Raw genomic sequence first — 18287 nt, forward strand, 5'->3', positions numbered from 1 at the left:
ACGACCTCTACACCTCAGATAAAGGAACTTTTATACTCATTTCATAAAGATACAGAACCACGACCTCTACACCTCAGATAAAGGAACTTTTATAGAAAAATACTCATTTCATTAAGATACAGAACCACGACCTCTACACCTCAGATAAAGAACTTTTATAGAACTTTTCATTAAGATACAGAACCACGACCTCTACACCTCAGATAAAGGAACTTTTATAGAAAAATACTCATTTCATTAAGATACAGAACCACGACCTCTACACCTCAGATAAAGGAACTTTTATAGAAAAATACTCATTTCATTAAGATACAGAACCACGACCTCTACACCTCAGATAAAGGAACTTTTATAGAAAAATACTCATTTCATTAAGATACAGAACCACGACCTCTGCACCTCAGATAAAGGAACTTTTATAGAAAAATACTCATTTCATTAAGATACAGAACCACGACCTCTACACCTCAGATAAAGGAACTTTTATACTCATTTCATTAAGATACAGAACCACGACCTCTACACCTCAGATAAAGGAACTTTTATAGAAAAATACTCATTTCATTAAGATACAGAACCACGACCTCTACACCTCAGATAAAAGAACTTTTATAGAAAAATACTCATTTCATTAAGATACCTTTTCTTGAATAATAAAATCTTACCGGAAACTTTTTCGAAAATTTTTGTTGCTTTAATGTGTTCTTTCCAATAAAAGTTTAAATCTCTAATTACTCCAATTTATTTAACACATCCTGGCTAATGTAAAATATTATTGTATTATTGTTACTGACTAAAATCTTAATATCTAGTTATAATATACTGAACCCTAGTATATGTGTATCGAAACCAGAAAAACTATAATGCCATTTAAGAAAGCAAACTATTCATACAGGCTTAGTTTTAAGCCCTGTAATCTTAAGCTAATTGTTTCCACAGTGTAACACTGTCATTTAAACATTCAAGCTATTTATATTTGTTAATATATAATGGCGGCACAAGCACAATTTTTTTCTTTTTTTTGGGGGAAGCAGGGGGGCAAAACAAGATATTCAAAACCAAAGTGTAATTTTGAAGGATTTCGTTATTCCTTCCAAATTTTATCATGTTAAATTACATTAAGCTAACATTGGGTTTCAAAAAAATTACCTTGTATTGAGTTTTGAAGGCGAGAAAAAATGCTTGGAAAGGATCAGAAGGTTTTTGATCATTCTAGCTAATCTAACAATGAGTGGGTTGATGAATAATGTCCTTTTGAGCATTGTTCAATTAAATTAATAATTATTTGGTACAATAGTACCATTAGTATAAAAATGTAGTGTTAAAGACAATACCTATCATTGTAAGATATATCTGGTTGACTTTACCATACAAGAAAAAAATATCTCGTAAGAAAGTAGTAGGCATGCGAACGTATTTTTTATTATGCCCATTATATTTTCTCTATGTGTATAAGGTTGTTTTATTACTTTGTGTGGTAGGGGTAAACTAGAAGGGCAAAAAAATTTGGGGTGGGCAAATGCCCCTGTAGCGCCGTCATTGTGCCTATACATATATTAAATACATAAAGTTCGTTATAAAGTTCATAGCTCGGAAAACGATGAAAGAGCAGAATTTTACAACCAGTTTTACAAGTAATAATATTTATCTTCCTGTGTACTTACTTAACCTTCCTTTATTTGATGATTTAGACAAATTACTTCAGCTTTCCTAACATAAGGGGTTAAAACATGGCATCGTATGATATAAAATAATTTTAATTTTTTATTACAACACATAGAAAAACAAACTGGGATTTATTTTACAACGTGTTTCAAGATACAACCATTTTTGTTCCAGAGGTTAATTTTACTCAGTAATTTGCATATCACCGTTGAAAAAAAAGTTACAGTCTATTATTTAAAAAAAACATCTCTTTGAGGCTAAGAGTGCTACCTGAAAATATCATATAAATCTGAAGTTCACGTAACTATTAATAATCATAGGTGTATTCATCGTTATAATTATCATTCAGGACAAGCGTGGCCGGATGGATAGCGTGCTGGACTGTGAACTGGAGTGCCCTTGGTTCACGTTCCTCTGCCCGAAAAACCTCGTTTTGTACTTTGGGAGCATGGGTGCGTTACAAGAGTGACAGTAAACTCCAACTATTCTGTTAGAGTAGATTAGTTTACGGTGGGTGCTGTTGACTAGTTGCTTTCGCTCTGGTTTATCATATCAAAACTAGGGACGGTTAATGTATCTTTGACTAATGATCTCATATTGCATTGTTAACAGAGCCTCGATTGGAATAGATCAGTATGGAAGTTAAAGTTCAAGTTTTCCTTCTTGACGTTGTCTCTTGTTTCTTGTTCTCAATATAATGTTAAAAAAACACATTATCTCTGATACTGAAAACTACCAACCACATTTCCAGGAACTCAGCAATGTCACGATATAGATAAATTTTAGTTTATCTGAACACGTTTTGGAATGTAATAATGGGCTCATTCATATCAATCCACAACCAAGGAATGCAAAAAAAAAAAAAAAAAAAGATCGTTTGAATAAAGTTTTGATTGGTCGTCTGGAACCATCTCTAACTATAGCGATATTATTCGTTGTTCCAAGTACATGCTATTAAAAAGGTAAATTTCACATAGGTAGGAAAAATTAACGACAGTTTTTATCAAATTTACAATATAACATATATTTAAAGAATTTCTTTAAAAAATTACTAAATTTGACGCAAAACGATTTAAATCATAATTTATTCTCGATGTTTTAACCTATCTGGCTTTCAAAATTTTAATTACATAAGAAAGAGAAGCGTCTTACCTGACCAGCAGTGTCACATAGCTGCAATCTGATTGGTTGATTGTCGACTGTCACTACCACTAGATTTTGATTTTTCAAAAATAAAACAGTGGAATTTCATTACAACTTATAATTTTTATATTACTATCTACAAATAAAAAAACACAAAATATTGCATCAAGTCATGTAGATTCAAAATTCCTTTCATAAAATATTCTTGACTATAATAAAATTTAATTTGCTTGCTACAAAAGAACCTCAGATATTCTAACATGCAACTCTTATAACAACAGTACAATATGTTTCTCCTAAAGTACGTGTCATTTAAAAGTACAGGCTGAACTATCACATGTTATTTTGCAATTTGCATCTATTTCTTGCAGCTGTTACTATGTTACTACAAGGACTTCAATTCATACAGAATGTAAACACTACAACTTCAGTTCATATAAAATGTAAACGCTACGACTTCAGTTCATACAAAATGTAAACGCTACGACTTCAGTTCATACAAAATGTAAACGCTACGACTTCAGTTCATACAAAATGTAAACACTTCAATTTCAGTTCACACAAAATGTAAACACTACGATTTCAGTTCATATAAAACGTAAACCTAAGACTTCAATTTTGTTTTGTGCAACATCACCTTTGGTTATTCAAAAATGTTTGAAAATGTTTAGTTCCAAGTACTGTGTTTTAATTCACACAACAACGTGTATTAAAAATATAATGTCAGGTAACACTTGTACCAACAGTTGGGGAAAGGTACAACCTTGACAACGAGTTGATACAAAACAACTCTTTTCTGTATATGATTAACCTTAGTAACACTACTGACTAAAATCAGTACTGTACTAATACAGTTCTGTATATGTGTATTGTTTATGAGAAAACGACTATATTAAATGTATAAATATAAACTGACATTTGTTATTATTTTACTTGATTGATTCTATTCGTTAGTTTAAGCTTTCTTTTTTACTAGATGTAACATTAATAATTTTATGAGATCATACAAAAAAATACCGTCCTGGTCCTTTTTAATAATACTAATAAATAATTAGTATACATAAGAGTCGTATGTTATTTGGTTGGAAACCAGATAAGGTTGTTTTTTTATATTAATAACTTCGGTAACACTGATTACGGCAGAAACTCAGTCTTATAATTCGCAACTGAATATAACTGTCTTCCTTCCCCGCCCTTACAAAGTGTCAATCACGAGGTTCCCACTGCACCACCCTTACGTTTACAAATCAGAGAAGTTTCGATACAGTAAATTCCCACAAGCAGTAGTTTCTCAGTAGAGCAAAAACACCTTGTTTCACCTTGCCAATCTTGACTACAGTACTAGACAAATGAAACGGTTTAAAGCATCGTATAGTAGTGTGTTTTCAAACTGAGAACCACGGTCTGAACAGACGTCCTTAGGTCCAAGAACAACCTTCCTCAATTTATAACTGCTTAACAAAAGAATGTAAAATACTGAACAACACCTCCCACGTGCTATTTAGTTGACAGAACAGCAAATGACATAAATATCTTGGGGTTACAATCTGTACTCCAACTCATTAATCTTAACAATGAAATAATAGTATATGAACAATAGCTCAGCATGGACATGTGATTAAAGCACTCGACTCATAATCTGAGGGTTGCAGGTTCGCTTCCCGGTCACACCAATCATGCTTACCCTTTCAACCATGTGAGCGTTATTTTCTCACGGTCAATCCCACTATTCCTTTGGCAAAAGAGTAACCCAAGAGTTGGCGGTGAGTGGTGATAACTAGCTGCCTTCCCTCTAGTCTTATGCTGTTAAATTAGGGACGGCTAGCGCAGATAGCCCTGTATAGCTTTGAATGAAATTCAAAAAACAAACAATATAAAAAAGAGTTGAAACGCTTTCTACACCCACTCTAACATATTCAGTCAACCTTTGACAGAAGTTATCAAAACCCAGATACGCTCTTGAAGAAAAAACAGGATTGAAGCTCAGCTACTAGCATTACACACAAAAAGTCCTCTAAGGACTTGTCTGAAAACGGGTAACAGATTATCAGCCGAAACATAAGATAAAAACAAGGTAGTAATTAGTATTTAATTTGTTTTAAAATTACTAATTAGACTTAGGTGATATCAGGTTGCCACAATTCCATCCGTTAGGACGGAGTCGCCTATAGAGTTTACGAATCAAAATATGAAAACATATAGCGTTTCACAAATTTTGTAAACAAGGCGTAGCTGTACCAGCACAGCTTTGGCTGACTAACAGATTTCACGTGATGATGAATAAATGCAAACCAAAATATATGCTTAATCCAGATTAAATTGGTCTATTTCATCAGCTTCTTCAACATTTATGGGCAATACTTGTGCAGGTGGATATAAAAGTACACTTAGGGTAGTTATGTTGATGTATGCGAACATAAATGGATCAGAAAACTTCTCTTTGTTCGTTTAATAAACATAACTTCAGTAAAACCAACCACTTAAAAAAATATTCCGTTTGATAAAAAAACAGCCTAAATGCAAAGATGATATTTTATAAAATTAGTGCAGAAGCATGAAAAAAGAAAAAAAAGATTGATTTATGAAAAAAAATATTGTATGTATTATAGACAACTGTTTCTACTCTCTTCTTGTTCGGGGACGAGCTGAATTTTTATTTATTCCATCTAACAAGTAAGATTCAGCCTTGGGACTTAGATATAATAAAAACCCAAAAGTCCATTATCCTCGCAAGATTCCGATCAACAAGATTAAACCTCCAGTGGGCTTTGGGGTGGGGGCCTAAAATAAGTTTTTTTCTAAAATGCTATTTAATCGTTGGAAACAGCTTAGAATTGTGTTGGGCAGAGCAGTTGTTTCTGACATGAGTTTGTGAATGATTCCAGAAGTTCAACAGATGTCATTGCCAGGGGTAACGGAGAGTACATGTTTCATTCTACCAAATGAAACTACAAGGCTAAACTATCTTTAGGGTGACAGTGATGTTCTTACTTCGGGGGCTAGGCGTAGCCTGTAGTTAACGTGCTCGGACTATGAATCCGAGAATTCATTATTCGTGGGCCGTTGCCCCTAAAAGGCACTCCACGTTTATAGAATTAATATTATTTGCAGTGCAAACCTAGTACACAGTTTCTTTTGTGAAAGATAATAATTTTTCTTTCAAAATCAAAGCTCAAATGAGAAATAACAAATAGCTATGAACATGTGTATTTGTTTAATAGTACTCTACGTGTTGTTTAATAACAAATAGTATCTCACATTTGAATGTGGTATGATCAAAGTTCTGTATATGTGTATTGTTTATGAGAAAACGACTGTACTTAATGTATAAATGTAAACTAACATCTGTAATTATTTCACTCGACTGATTTTACTCTTCAGTTTAAGCTTTCTGTTTTACTAGATTAATAAATCTATAATAAAATTGTTGTTGAATAAATTGATATTTATGTGTTTCTTTTTGTTTCAATAAGCATATGTCTTATACATATATTCTAGACCTTACTCTTAGGATTGCAAGCACCTCAGTCATATTGATATAGGTTAAATTAGTTCATTTAGCAAGAAGGCAGACTTTAACCAGAATGATACTAAGCTCTCTTACCAGCCTCAAACCCCGACTTCAAACCGCTATAAACGCCTAAAATTTAACATTACTAATATTTTAAAGTTGATTAATTTTATAATTCATTTAAGCTTTTTCATTAAGTTCTATGAATTGAATCTCTGAATTACATTTTTTTTGTAATCTAAAGAATAATGAGAAAATCTTGAATAAAATATAATTTAAAATGTATTTCAAATAAGGGTTTTCACTTATATACACAGTAACTTGTTTTAATTATCTTGTCACTGATTTTAAATAAAACGCCCCCTTTCGGTGGCACAGCAGTATATATGCGGACTTAAAAACTCTACAAACCGGGTTTTGATGGTGGGCAAAGCTCAGATAACCCATTGTGTAGTTTTGCTCTTAACTACAAAATAAATAAATAAATAAAGCGTCCTCTCTATATTTTTGTTATCAGTATTCGCACAACAATGTCGGTCAACCGAATTCGAGTAATAATAAATTACGAGATTTTATTGTATTTAGAAGTTTGCTTAGGTGTTGTTCCGTGTGAAGTATTCACTTAAGTTTCTTGGGTGGGGCTAATAATTCTGTTAATCTGTACTCATAAAATCATTTATATTAAGCTGTACTCATAAAAATATTTCTGTTAATCTGTACTCATGTAAAACATTTCTGTTAATTTGTACTCATACAGTATTTTAATCAAACACAATTACCTTTCTTTCTGGATCAGAAAATCAGGTAATTTATTCCACGTAAAATTATATTCTCTTTATACTATGCCTGTGTAACTAAAACAGAGAGAAAATGGACACTGGTCCTTTTTAATGAGAATACACACACATAATATATACATATATTTAAAGGCTAAAAAACAACACTACACCGCACAACTTTGGTAATAACTTTCTTACTTCTATATTATAGTCATATACCTCATTTCATATTTAGAAGCTGGCTTCCAAAAGCTAAATGTTTTCTTCTGTGTTATCGATTAACATAAGATGTTATTATTCAGGAAAGAAAATTACAGATCTAATATTAATTAATTCAAATTAAGCACAAAGCTACACAATGGGATATCTGTACTCTGCCCACCATAGGTTTCGAAACCTAATTTCTAGTGGGGCGAGTCCGCACACATAACACTGTGCCATTGGGGGGGATATATTATAAATAATAACCTACACCAATGAAACATTATAATAATGATGAACAATGATTGAACAACACACTGAAGCATAGCACACATAATTAAAACTATATATGTTTCAAAGAAACAAAATATTTTTAAAATAATAATTTATGCGAAAGTGAAATTACAAAGAAATAAATATGTACATTTCCAATAAGATATTAAATTATTTCAACAAAACTTACATGATATAATCGATAAGTGTATTATGAGAAAGTGTCGTTGTAAAACATACCAGAATAATTGTCAAACGCTGTTGGGACGTATTCTGTTGGATAGCCATTAGTGGTGTAGCTTACTATAAGGCTTGTTTTCCCTACTGCTCCATCACCTACCAACACACACTTCATTTTATTGGCGGTGGTAGTACTGTTATTTCCATTTGTAGATTCCATATCCGATAAAGTAGGCCTCCCCATTTCGTTTTGTATCAGAGGAGTCATATCTACCATAAATTATTGCTTTTAAAATGAAGTTTAAAGTTTCCCACTTTACTATAACATGAATAGAATTTCGTTTAATTCGACTAGAGCAAACAGACAATCAAATACAATCAATATGTTAAAGTAAAAACATAACACTGCATTCTAAATAGATACGGTTAAAGTTCTAAACCTAAATTGGCAGCACGCGTAAAAGTTACGAAAACGTAGGATTACTTTGTTTGTTCTGAGAGATTTCGTAAAGTTCCAAACTAACAACAACCGTACGTATTAGTTACTACCCACAAACACGGAACAACACGAACTACACCTCACGACAGTAATCGCAACCTCACCAACTGGTCTTGTGACGAGTGACGACTAGCAACTTGTAGATAAACGGTTTGCTTACTTCTGATTGGCCTAGCTATATCACAGATATAAAAGAGAAAGGGAAACAGCTGCAGCTGCGTGTTTTAGGTAAGCGCTTTAAAACTTACTGACGTTATAGAACATAAATATGAAAAAAAAACACATATTTATATCTACAGGTATATGTGTCTGCATTACGTATATGTTGTTCTTAGATTTTTATAGGATTATCGAAATTACTCGTGCTTAAAAATAAGAAATACGTTGCTTTGTTACGGTGAGAACAACATTGAAACTACAACATTAAGTGAGTGTGAGCTTCAAACATCAATAAATGTAAAATGGTTTGTATGTCTCAGAGTGAAATAAATTTTAACAGAATTTCAAGCACTAGTTATTTTAGGCCTAACAGAATAAGATTGTATCATAACTGACTGGCATGTAGATCATCATAAGTTGCTGAACTAAAATATTTACAATCGCACCACGAATTCTGGTGTTATAAGCCCATAAGTTTATTACTTATCGATCGGATGACTCTGCATAAGAAAAACGTTTACTTGTTTCTTTTGCCAATGGAAGCTGAGGAAGTAAGTAATTCCTAGAACGTGTTTGTGACCCTGATGTTTCGTTGTTGACAAGAGAAAATGAAATATATTTAGTATACGGAATAAAATATCACTCCATACTTATATTATTAATAAATATATGTGTAGACTGCATTATTCAAAACCATACCAATTACCGAATGTATTTCCTAACTATGAATATTTTACCCTCTATATGGCAAAATACAAATCTAATCCTATAAAATTTTAACGTTAATCGTACCATTATGTTTTGGATACCAGTATAGTAGTTAGTGGGCCATTTGCGACAGGAAAGTTGTCTGTCACTAGAGGGCGAGTTGGTAGAGGCCAGTTGCTAGGAAAGAGCTGACGTCATATGATTACGTTGTCATCATCACCATAGTACGCGTTACTAGGAGAAGGATGACATGATATGATTATTTAATCAACATTATTTACTTATTAAGTTATTTTTTGAGTGACTAAAGTTGTCTGGCAGTGATGACGTCACATGATTATATCTTCAACATTAATGTTTTTCGCTTCCACATGATAATATTTGAGCGAGACGATAATTTTGCTAATTGTTTTTCGCGTATTATTTTAGCATAATGATAAACGAGTTCTTGACAACATTACACTTATACTGTTGTTTTTATAATCAATATATTGTTTATATTTGGTTGCTTAAGCCCATGAAGACAAAGGTTGTTTTGAACATTCAATTTTTAGAAACGCACATATTTTTGTTTTCTAATGAAAACTTATAGTTTTTACTAGTTTACAGAATTACGAAATTAATTCGTAATTGATTTACAACAATAACCCACCATTTATTCTACAGATGATGATAAATATATGAAAGGAACATTTGCATCAGAACGGTTTGACACAAAATTTTGAATAAACATATCTTTAATATTCTTACCACAGTTAAGTTTCTTAACAGTTTTCCTTCTTGTCATGTCTATAATTCTAATAAACATAATATATACAATATTGCCCACACACATAGATGAATGTGGTTTTACACTGCTTTTTAATTTTAAGTCCATGTCCAACAGTTAAACTTCATGAATCTTCTCATGTTGAGGTTAGGTGGAAGCAGTCACAACGGATCAAAACATTCTCATTTCATCCAATATAAGCACAGATCCATATTTAATATTTGGATCCAGACTGACAATGTACTGTTGTTTTTCTGCAAGTCAAGTAGTTGAGTGATGCCAAATACCCCTTCAATCTTTCTGTGCACACAAATCGTGTGAGAGTATTAAATACATTTATGTAGTGTTCACAGCTTCTTATACATCAGTTATGATGTTTATCAGGTTCTAAAATGAACTGGAATTCAGCATAGGCGAGACCATTTACAGTGTACACTACTAAGTCCAAGTAGTAATAACCTGGTTTAATATAATAAATGATTTTGTTGGGACCTTAAGTACTAGTTAGCTAAAAGATCCATCCTGTACCACCAGGTATGTTATGCTAGCTATATTGTTTTGCCATGGCTACTTCCCATGAACCCTCAACGTTAATTAATCACGAAAGATAAATGATATCGTTTATCAGGGTTGGTTTGTTTGTTTAAATTTCGTGTAAAGCTGCATGAAGTTTATCTGTGCTAGCTCTCCTTGCTTTAGCAGTGTATCTTTTGGGTATCTTTTTTACCAATAGTTGGAGTGACCGTCACCTTGGCTTATGTGATAGGATGGGGACTCGAACCCGCCACCTTCATATTGGGAGTCGAGCGTCTTAACCACCTGGTCTTGCTGGGTCATGCTTATCAGGGTATTGCTGGCAAAATGGTACAAAAACTATTAATAGTTAATGTCACATATAGTTAATCTATGCCAAATAACGGATGGTAGAGTTATGTTTATCACTTTTATAATGGCAGGCGATTCAGATTAGTTTGAAGAATTCAGCTATTAGGTTCTCAGTTTAACATTTCCATTTTACAAAATACTGTTTGTTTTTACCCATTTATCGTAAATGCATTATTAATTCCACAGCATAGACAGATGATTGGAGACTTGATACTTGATAATACATTATAATTCTGATTCATAAAATTTATTTTATCCTTTATTCACAAGAGGATTTCTTTGATATCTCTTGTAAATCGTAAAAGTTGCATTTGTCCATTCAGCATTCAACCTTTATTAAGTTGATGTTTTACTTTAATAATTCGTACTTGAGCGCCTACGTTCAATCGAAATTTTACTTTTGTGGTTGGTTTGTAAAATGTTTTCTAAACTACAAACTGATTAGTGTGATTAACGTCTATTAGTCTTATTTTAATACTGCAAAGACCAGTCGTTTCAGTACAGAGATGTGTTCCTGAGTTCAACAGTGCCACACTCTAGTTTTAAGAGCACAATTAAATCTTTCCACTGCAGACTGTTCATTGGGTACAGTAAAGAAGTAAAAGTCTTGTACCTTGAAATAGACGACGAGTAAATTCAGTTCCAGCATCTGTTTGAAATTTAGTCTTTAGTCTTGTTTCAAATTCTGTTTAAAAGTTTTGACGAGGGTCGCGTCTTTTTTATCTTTGAGCTAAAGAACCCATGTGTATTTAGAAAACACGTCGAGCATGTTAGTAAATACTTAAACCCCTTGTTATAGTGACTTATCAGCCTGCTATTGTTCATCGATCCCTGAAACGACCAGTATGTTTCTTGGAAATTTATATCTCACTGGTGTGGGTAGTGTATGTATCCTGACTTGTTTTAGAGTGGTGGATTTACTTATGACTTTCACAGATCCACATAAAAGCAGCACCGTATTATAAGTAGAAAGATATGTAAAATTATAACAAATATATTGTAATGCTTTATCAAGATTAGAACATTACTTACTATGTTTGATTAAGTTATACCAACAATTTTTTTTAAATTTAATTTACCATTAACATTGTCTCTAAGAGTAGTAATAATTGGTCTTTACAACAGGGGAAGCTAATTTTTAATATTAGGTTGTCCAGAAATAAATATCGGAATTCTCACGATGACATTTAGAAGCTGAATATTGAGTAACTTATATGTCAAAACGTACATAATACTAGAAATATTTGGTTTTAATAATAAAATAATGAAGAGAAACAGAAACAGAATTTATAGTGCCTGCTGGTATAGCAATCCATTTTCTACTAGAAAAGGCACCTTTTAATGATAAATCATGAATAGAAACAGATTTTTGTGATATATGCAGAACTAACAGTCCATTCTCCACAAGAAATAATAGTTTTCGATGATAAATCACGAATAGAAACATATTTTATGGTGGTTATAAGAGTAACAAGCCATACTTAACATATACTTTTACAACACAGTATGGTCTCGTTTATACCTTAACATATACTTTTACAACACAGTATTGACTCATTTATACATAAACATGCACCAAGGAACTTTGGAAAGCGAATACAAGTGTTAGGTTGTCCAGAAATAAATGTTGGAATTCTCACGATTACATTTAGAAGCTGAATACTGAGTAACTTATTGTTGGTTGGTTAGTTGGTTTAATCCAACGTTTGTCGCTTACAAGATGTCTTAATTATCTGTTGTTTCAACAATACTCAGAGTAAGTTTCGCAACCTTCAAGGTACCATGAACAAAAAGAACTTTCGTATGATTTTCCTCTACGACTTCAAACTTGGACGAAAAGCTACCGAAACGACACGGAACATCAACCAAACATCCGGCCATGGATCTGTTACTGAACGTACGATCCAGCGTTGGTTCCAAAGGTTTCAAAATGGAGATGAAAGTCTTGAAGACCAAGAAGGTCGTGGAAGGAAGCCATCCTTAGATGAAAACACATTAAGAAAAGCAGTTAAGGCAGACCCTTGCACAACAGTATATGAGCTTGCAGAAAAGCTAGGCAAAAGCAAATCAAGCATTGCCATCTACTTGAGTGTGATTGGGAAGACGAAAAAGTTGTATAAGTGGGTTCCGCATGAGCTGATTGAAGAGCAACAAAGTCAGCGTTATGAGACCTGTGAAGGATGACTCTCCAAAAAATTGAACGAATTAGGAATCGAGGTTTTGCCACATCCACCTTATTCCCCAGGCTTCTCCTCTACAGATTTTCGTGTTTTCAAGCACTTTGACAGCTTTTTGTACTATGAACGATTTAAAATCAGGCAGTTGCAGAAAAGCTTTCAGGGATTTCATTGTCATAGAAACTCAGATTTCTACACTAGGGGCATAAACAGTATTGTTACACGTTGGCAAAAGTGTGTTAAAGCAAATAGTGCGTAAAAGAGAAATGGTGCTTACTTTGATTAAAACATGTTTTACAACACTGGTTTATACTTTTCCAAACTTCACAGTTAAAAAAAAACGACATTTAATTCTGGAAAACCTAATATTACTAGAACTAAGAAAGAGCCAATAAAAATTAATAAATAATGCCATACTGCTAAACACGTTTAGCTACAGGATGTTTGAGTCTTTTAGCATATGTTCTCTATATTTACAATAACTTCTTGCAAAATATTCATATCTGATTTTCGTTGTTCAACTTTTTCCATCCAGTAGGGTTACATTTCTTATTCTTTTGTTTTCGTAGTACGTTGTTGGTCAGATAAGTTATGTTACTTATCGGGATGGATCTTCCACTAATCACAAATTCTCTTCGATAATTCCATGTTAGATCCCCACAGGAACATATTAAGTTTAATAGTATTTCAACTTGTTGTTCACGATCTACAAACTTTCATGACTCGGCAATGCTATTTTAATTTTAGTGGTTTCCATGACTTGTTGATAAAAGGCCGGATGATGTTGTTGCAGCTGGTTTATGGCTTTTACTTTATCGTCCATGGGTAACATATATTGCAGAACAGAATTCGTAATTTATATTTGAAGTATAATAAGTTACGAAACGGTCTTTCATAAACTTTACGTTGATAAAGTCTGTGTGTATCAGTTATTCATAAAGATAATCATGAGTTTCGTGTCTTCCGTGTTCTTTTCAATTAGAACAACTTTAATAGCCTGTCCTGCCAAACCACCAAATAATGAAAGTATTATTACTAAAAGTAATGGTATAAGTGCACCTTTTGTACTAGTAAGTTATTTTTTCTGTTGAATTGATGCTTTGTTAGCAGTGAACTCTCTCAATAAAGACTTATATCATCAAAGTTTCTACTGTTAACACATTTAAAACATATTCACAAATACACACAATAAATTAATTTTTAGTTATCTTTGTTTGTGGTTAAGCACAAAGGTGCAAATTGGACTACCTGCGTTCTGATCAACACAGGGGTGGAAACTCGGTTTCTAGCAGTATAAGTCCATAGACATTTCACTGTGCCTCATTTTCAGCTTCAGCATTAATTTTTTAATTAGTTTACGTGTTGATTTAGTTCAGGCGCTTATCAAATCTTGAATAAATGTAGTAAGATTGCAAGTACAATATATACAATTTTTTATTACGAAACAGAAAAAAGATTTGATTAACTCTGACGTATCCAGTTACAACTTGTAACGAGGAATTTTGAGAATACTTTTATACAAATCGGTTATCTTTTTCCGTTTTCTGAATACAACAGTGTTTGTTTTTCTCAGCAAACTAACTACACTCTACAAGCAAGGATAATCGATATTTCCACTCCTCTATGATACATGTTAACTTCAGTGGGTCATCCATTCACACTAACGAGGATCTGTATCGGAGACGTTCACAAGAAAAGTTCTTCAAACAAAAACACACCTACGTGTCTAGAGACTAAACATTTGAATGCTAGTTCCTTATATATTGTTCATCCTTCATATAAAATTATTCTAGTTTATCACAGCTCCACAGGTCAATGATACGATTATGTATAGTTTTATTTTATTTTGGCACGTTCACCAGAATTTCATCTCCAGGAAATAATATCTTCCTCAAACATTATTGGTCAGGAGTTTGCGGTTTCAAATCGATGAGAAAGCAACCATATTGTTGCTTCATTGCGTGACTTGTCCCACCACGGCATTAAACTGAAATCTGTCTCTGACATTCGTGAATACAATATTGTATTGACAATTTAAACTACTATTTTGTGTCTCTCTCTATGGTGCTCATATAGGTCCCGTACAACATAAAACACCGATAAATTCAAGTGACTTCTATATATACAGGACTTTAAGACACTCGTTTATTTTCTCCACTTCCACTCATAAGATAATCAAACTTGAAACGAGAAGACTGTAAGTAATCATGAACATTTTCAGGTAATCCTTCGACAAAATTAATGTTGGGAATGTCTTGTATTAATTTAGTACACAGAGGTTGAAATGCACCATAAAATCACATGATATTTTTAGGAATAGGATAGATAACCTCTTAATGATAGGCTAAAGTCTTGCTTACAAACTACGATTTACGCATTCCTATTGGTCCTGACACTAAATATGTAAAATGGTGCTGTAAATGGTTATACATAATGTTAAACTCTGAAGCCCTCAAAGGCGTAGAAATGCAAGCTGAATTCATATCGATTAATGATTCTATATTAATTATTGATTTATGATTAATACTTTTTTTCTTTTCGTCTCTCTGCGATGAAGAAATTTCCAACATACAGATTTCTTGATTATTTAATTATACACTGTGTGACATGCAAGGCAAGGTAAGTGTTAAAAATAATACAGAGTTAATTATTAGCATGTCTAAAAACTTTAACCTCTGATAAGTATAAACTGTTTTGTATGTTTTACAAAATTGTGTTGTTTTTTAATGTTATTATTTCTACATAATTAAATGATCACATATGTTTGTTATTTTTCCTTTATTTTATAAGCATCTCCATATTTACAGTAATTGTCGATTTTAGTGGAGTCAAAATAGGGATTTGTAGTTTGAGAAAATAATGTAGACACTATTTCCAGTGTAGTGTTTACTTTTTTAGAATTGTGACACATTTACTATTATATATCTATTTTAATATTGATGTTTGTTTAAGTTAAATTTGTATTTAAAAATGTAGGTAACTTATGCTGTTAAAACCGTGTTGCAAAATTTCCGCATATTTGCTAAAACTCTAGAGGATTTTCGAGTGTAAGAATCAACAATATAAACGTATACATAAATACTGGTGTATCGTCTATACCGTTGTGCAGGTAGAAATTAAATTTCTAGAAATTCTCCTCACGTCTGCCCAACTTGGCCAGGTGGGTTAAGGTGTTCAACTCATAATCTGAGGGTAGCGGGTTCGAATCCCCGTCACACCAAACATGCTTGCCCTTTCAACCGTGGGGGCGTTATAAAGTCACGGTCAATCCCACTATTCATTGTAATGGAATAGCCCAAGAGTTGGCGGTGAGTGGTGATAACTAGCTGTCTCCCCTCTGCTAAATTAAGGACGGCTAGTGCAGATAGCTCTCGTGTATCTTTGCTCGAAATTCAGAAAAACAAAACAAACTCCTCACGCCTGTAAACTTAACCAACGCAACGCGCCATTGTATTATTAGTTTGCTACAGTTGCTATACTGTAAAGCGTGGAAGTTATAACCGTGTTTAAACTTTATGAATCGGGAGCTTCTGATATTTGACCAGGAACGTTTATAAATTTCGAGCATTATAAACCGTTTAACTTCAGCAGATTCGCACCAGACTTTAGTATTTTTAGGAAGACATCTTATGACTTAATCGGTGGAAAACTCGGCACAGAGCTAGCTAGTTCTCCATTAAGTGAATTGTACCTAAATCAGCCGAAATTAACTTTCTCATCGTTAACTCTCGATAAGACATCAAGACGGTTCCAGACCAGAGAAAAGACCTGATATTGTTTGTAAATTTGTGAAACTTTTGTAAATACATCATTGACGAAATAACCGCTATTGTAAATTGTATTACTCTATGCATATTAGAAAGAAAACTATGCGTATCAATCTTGTTGACAAGTATCATACATTAGACACATATTGACATATTTTTAACTTCTGAATTTAAATGATCACTTAATTCAGTTACAGACTATTCGAAATTGCAATACGTAACACACTCCCTACTTGTAGGTTTAAAAATATAATTTTTGTCTTTAGATTAAACTTGTTCCTATACACTTTTGATAATCATTATACTCCCTCTTAAATTAACAGTTTTGAATTTTTTTTTGTTTTTATGTCCATTTATGGAGAATAAATTCTAAGCTACATGCATGTGCATACATTCAGTTGAATATTAAATGTATTTCAACAGCTTACTGCTGCATTGGCTTTTCCTCACCCAACTATTATTTATTGAGGGACTTACAACATTAGAAACCGGGTTTTGATACCCCTGGTGGGCAGAACACAGATTGATCGTTGTGTAACTTTGTGCTTAATTTCAAACAAACCAAACCAAATACAGAACCATGTCCTTGAGGTTTTTTGCAAACACGCGTTTAAAAAGTGAACTACAAAAATTACTAGAGTAAATCACCAACCGCAAGAGTAAATATATTTACTGTAGTAATGGTCTACTGTTAGAAAACTCAATAAAATAGCCCCAGGGAACCACGTAGAGGCTAGTACAACAGCAAAACTCGAGAAATGATAAATGATAAATTGAGAAAACTCAATGTAAAAGTTTCCAGTTAATACACTGTAAGTTGCACAAATTATTTATCAATAATACTTATTAGTAGAACACCAGATTTTTCAATAGCAGAAGTGAAGGACTTAAGATAAATTATTCAGGACAAAAAAATGAAGGTGTTTGAATTAATTTTGAAAGTACTCAAAACTGTATTCATTATTAGTATCCAGGTTTTAGTAAAATATCTGTACCTGTTTTCTTTGAAGCGGCTTGTAAAACTATAACCAATAATATTAAGCCTGGAGTCATTGCTATAAATACATACAGTGTTTTACTCTAATAAAACGAATCGTATCTTACAAATATAATGGTATTTAAATGGTTTTAAGAGCTAACGTTGTTAGCGGAGAACTTTTTTAGAGGGTGGAAATATCGACTTTCAAGAATTAACTTAAAAATAGTCCTACAACCTCCGCAAAAGTTTGTTTAATAGTTGTAAATAGATTTTGTCACAGTATACCTTACAGTTTTTAGTGTAGAGTTAGGTGTTTGAATGACTTTGAAGAGACGCTTGGCCAGTAGAGGTGAAAAACTTATAAAGTAGCCTTATGACCTGCGCATAAGTTTTTTTTGGTAGGTTTGAATAAAATATTTATAGCCGTTTCTTCTGTAGGCTTGTGAAAAAATAATAATAAAAAGACTAAAGGGACGTCTTCCGCTTGTATAGAGGTAAATATACGGATTCACAACACTAAAATCAAGGGTTCGATTCTCCTTGGTGGACTCACCAGATAGCTCCATGTGGCTTTTCTATAAGAAAACACAAA

At 32.8% G+C, this 18287-nt stretch overlaps 1 protein-coding gene and 1 pseudogene across 3 annotated transcripts in view; one reads left to right on the forward strand and one right to left on the reverse strand.

Annotated features, from left to right (window-relative positions):
* Window positions 1-8359, reverse strand: part of LOC143229644 (cell division control protein 42 homolog) — a 30422-nt gene extending 22063 nt beyond the window's left edge. Inside the window, exons 1-3 of one of the 2 annotated variants that reach the window (XM_076462256.1) lie at window positions 8237-8352; window positions 7813-8022; window positions 2818-2876 (exon numbers count right to left, since the gene is read on the reverse strand). In XM_076462256.1, the coding sequence (XP_076318371.1) occupies window positions 2818-2876; window positions 7813-8020 (267 nt within the window). In that variant the 5' untranslated portion in view covers window positions 8021-8022; window positions 8237-8352. Of the gene's footprint in view, window positions 1-2817; window positions 2877-7812 lie in introns of both variants that reach the window. The other variant, XM_076462255.1, reaches the window with a different exon arrangement.
* A 24-nt stretch (window positions 8360-8383) lies between these two features.
* Window positions 8384-14039, forward strand: LOC143229645 (histone-lysine N-methyltransferase SETMAR pseudogene; annotated as a pseudogene). The gene is made up of 2 exons (XR_013015974.1): window positions 8384-8479; window positions 12550-14039. The product of XR_013015974.1 is annotated as a histone-lysine N-methyltransferase SETMAR pseudogene (transcript).
* Window positions 14040-18287: the final 4248 nt, after the last annotated feature.

Source organism: Tachypleus tridentatus, chromosome 10, assembly GCF_004210375.1.
Source record: "Tachypleus tridentatus isolate NWPU-2018 chromosome 10, ASM421037v1, whole genome shotgun sequence".
Lineage (NCBI taxonomy): Eukaryota > Metazoa > Arthropoda > Merostomata > Xiphosura > Limulidae > Tachypleus > Tachypleus tridentatus.